At 64.0% G+C, this 2,444-nt stretch overlaps 1 protein-coding gene across 1 annotated transcript; it reads right to left on the bottom strand.

Annotated features, from left to right (window-relative positions):
* Positions 1 to 759: 759 nt before the first annotated feature.
* Positions 760 to 1,752, bottom strand: NPBWR2 (neuropeptides B and W receptor 2). Its single transcript, XM_065893335.1, is given in 4 exon segments — positions 760 to 1,060; positions 1,062 to 1,334; positions 1,336 to 1,482; positions 1,484 to 1,752. Coding segments are annotated over 4 exon segments (990 nt in total).
* Positions 1,753 to 2,444: the final 692 nt, after the last annotated feature.

Here is a 2,444-nt window from a genome sequence, read left to right on the forward strand (position 1 = left end):
GCAAGGCTGGAGCTCCAGGCCTGGAAGCAGCTGGGAGCCATGGGGCCAAGAGTGCGGAGCCTGGCCGAGGCCCACCAAAGCTGTCTTCAGGGACTTGTGGAAGAAATGGTCTCTGAGCAGCCAGCCCCTTAGTGTTCCCACCCCACCCCCAGGTGGAGCCCCTGCTGGCAGAGTCTAGGCCCCAGGCCACACCTCAGGGGGGAAGGGGTCCAGGTGCCAGCCTGTCTAAGTGACAGGTGCCCCCTCCAGAGGTCCTGGCAGAAGCGCCCTGGGTCCTATAGCAGGACATGGGAGGGGACCACAGGCATCGGCATGAAGGGCACAAGGGGCATGGGGTGCTCAAGGGAGCCTGAGCCCTGCTGAGGGAGCCAGGAGGGGACACGGGCGCAGGCCTCCTGGTGAAATGTCACCTGAGTTTTGGGCTGTGAGAGTGCGCTTCATGGCCTCCTTTGATGTGCGCCTTTGGCTTTTACAGCAACACCTGGCTCTGTTGCCCCAGGTGCCCCCCAGGATGTCTGTTGTGCCAGGACCATCTGCCTGGGTCGGCGGGACCCGAATCCCTGCAGCTGGCCACCCAAGGGCTGTCTAGGAGGCAGAGACAGGGCTGGGTCCATGGCCACCTCTGCGGGCTTTGTGGCCAGCCCTCGTGGGTCTTCCTCTTTCTGTCTGGAGAAAATAGTGATGGGATGTGAACAAGTGGGGTGTCGCTCTAAAGGAGCAGAGCTTTTCTACGGTTGCGTGGGCCACGAGGTGGGGTGCTTATGCCTCCGGGCACTGGGACGTGGGGCAGAGGCTCTTCCAGAAGCTGTGGTCCGGGAAGGCCTAGAGAAAGGGGTCGAGGCGGGAGCTGGTGTAGCCGAGGCTGGTGACGACATAGGAGATGATGATGACCAGTGGCGTCTGGGGCAGGTCTGTGGTCAGGGCCACGACTGAGGCTAGGTGGAAGGGCGTCCAGCAGAGCAGGCCCACGGCCAGCACAGCCAGGACCTGGAGACTCACCTTCCGCTTGGCCTTGTCCAGAGCCTTGGCTCCAGAGTGGAGCCGCAGGGCCTGCAGCCTCCACGTAGAGAGCATCGAGGGTGCCCGTGGGCACCGCCAAGCCCAGCACCGGCGTGTAGATGCTGATTGCCTGGAACCAGGCCCGCTCAGGCCGTGGGCAGCTCAGCCCGCAGCTTGTGACCTGTAGCTCATTGCTGTAGACTCCGGCGAAGGTGAAGAAGGGCAGCATCGCGACAGTGACACCCAGCCAGGTGCACAGGCTGGGGATCTTAGCCCCGTGGACAGTGTGCCGGGGCGTGCGGCGGGGCCGCACCGCGGCCGGCACCACCAGGTAGGTCCGTGCTCACGGCGGCCGGGAAGTAGACGCTGGAGAAGATGTTGCAGCGGTCGGTGGCCAGCACCAGCTCGCAGAGCAGCTCCCCAAAGGGCCAGCACTGCAGCACGTGCTCGGCGATGTTGGTGGGCGGCACCGGTGTGAAGAGTCGTCGCGATGGCCAGGTTCAGGGTGAACGCGTGGGTCACCGTCTTCATCCTGGGAGCTCTCAGGATCACACAGATGGCGGCCGCGTTGCCCGTTAGCCGCACGGCGCAGATAGCAGCGTACGCCACCGGCAGGAACACGTGAAGAGCCGGCAGCGGCTCAGGGAGTGTGACGCTGTGTCTGGTGCCGTTGTCCCAAGAGAGGCCGGCGCCCGTTGTGCCTGGCAAGGGGAAACCTCGGCTGTCCGGGCTCTCCGGCCCCGTGGCCTCCATTGTGAGGCAGGACCGATAATGGTTTCTGCCCTGGGCAGGTGGGAGGTGCTTCCGAGCTGGGAATCTGGGCAGGGGCCTCCTTGGGCTGGATTCTGAGAAAGAAACGACCGGAAACTCTGGGACCTGGCTGTCAGCTTAGGACGGGAGCTGCCTCAAGTTCTCTGGCAGAAGTTGTGGCCACTTTGCCGGGGTCAAGGATTCATGGCGTCTCTCTCCATCCACCCCTTTCCAGTGGCAAGAAAGAGCCTGGCAGAGTGCATGGGCACCTCCTCCTGGGCAGCACTTAAGGCTGGTTGGGTTCCTCCGCCAAGGCCCCCTCCTCTTGCAGAGAGCAGCTGCCAACCACCCTTCTGGGAAGGGAGGGCTTGGATCTGCCCCCCCCTGCCCCACCCCTAGCCCCTGTCCCGGCCATACCCCAAAGCACAAGCTACATAAGTCAAGACAGTCCCTTTGAAAATGCACCTCCCATCATACTCCTGGCCCCCTTGGAATCGGGAGGCCTGGAGCAGTGCCCTCCCAGTCACGCTGCAGACCCTCTGCGTGTGGCCACCAGCACTTTTCCTCACTGACCTATCTGGAGACACATGGCCAGAAGTTGGTGGCCTGGGTGACATGTGGTGGTGGCCAGCTCAGGCGGCCTCAGGGGTGGAGGGGGGAGGTGTGGCCCCCGCCGATGGGCCCCCTGCCAGCGT

Source organism: Phocoena phocoena, chromosome 15, assembly GCF_963924675.1.
Source record: "Phocoena phocoena chromosome 15, mPhoPho1.1, whole genome shotgun sequence".
In the NCBI taxonomy this organism is placed as follows: Eukaryota; Metazoa; Chordata; class Mammalia; order Artiodactyla; family Phocoenidae; genus Phocoena; species Phocoena phocoena.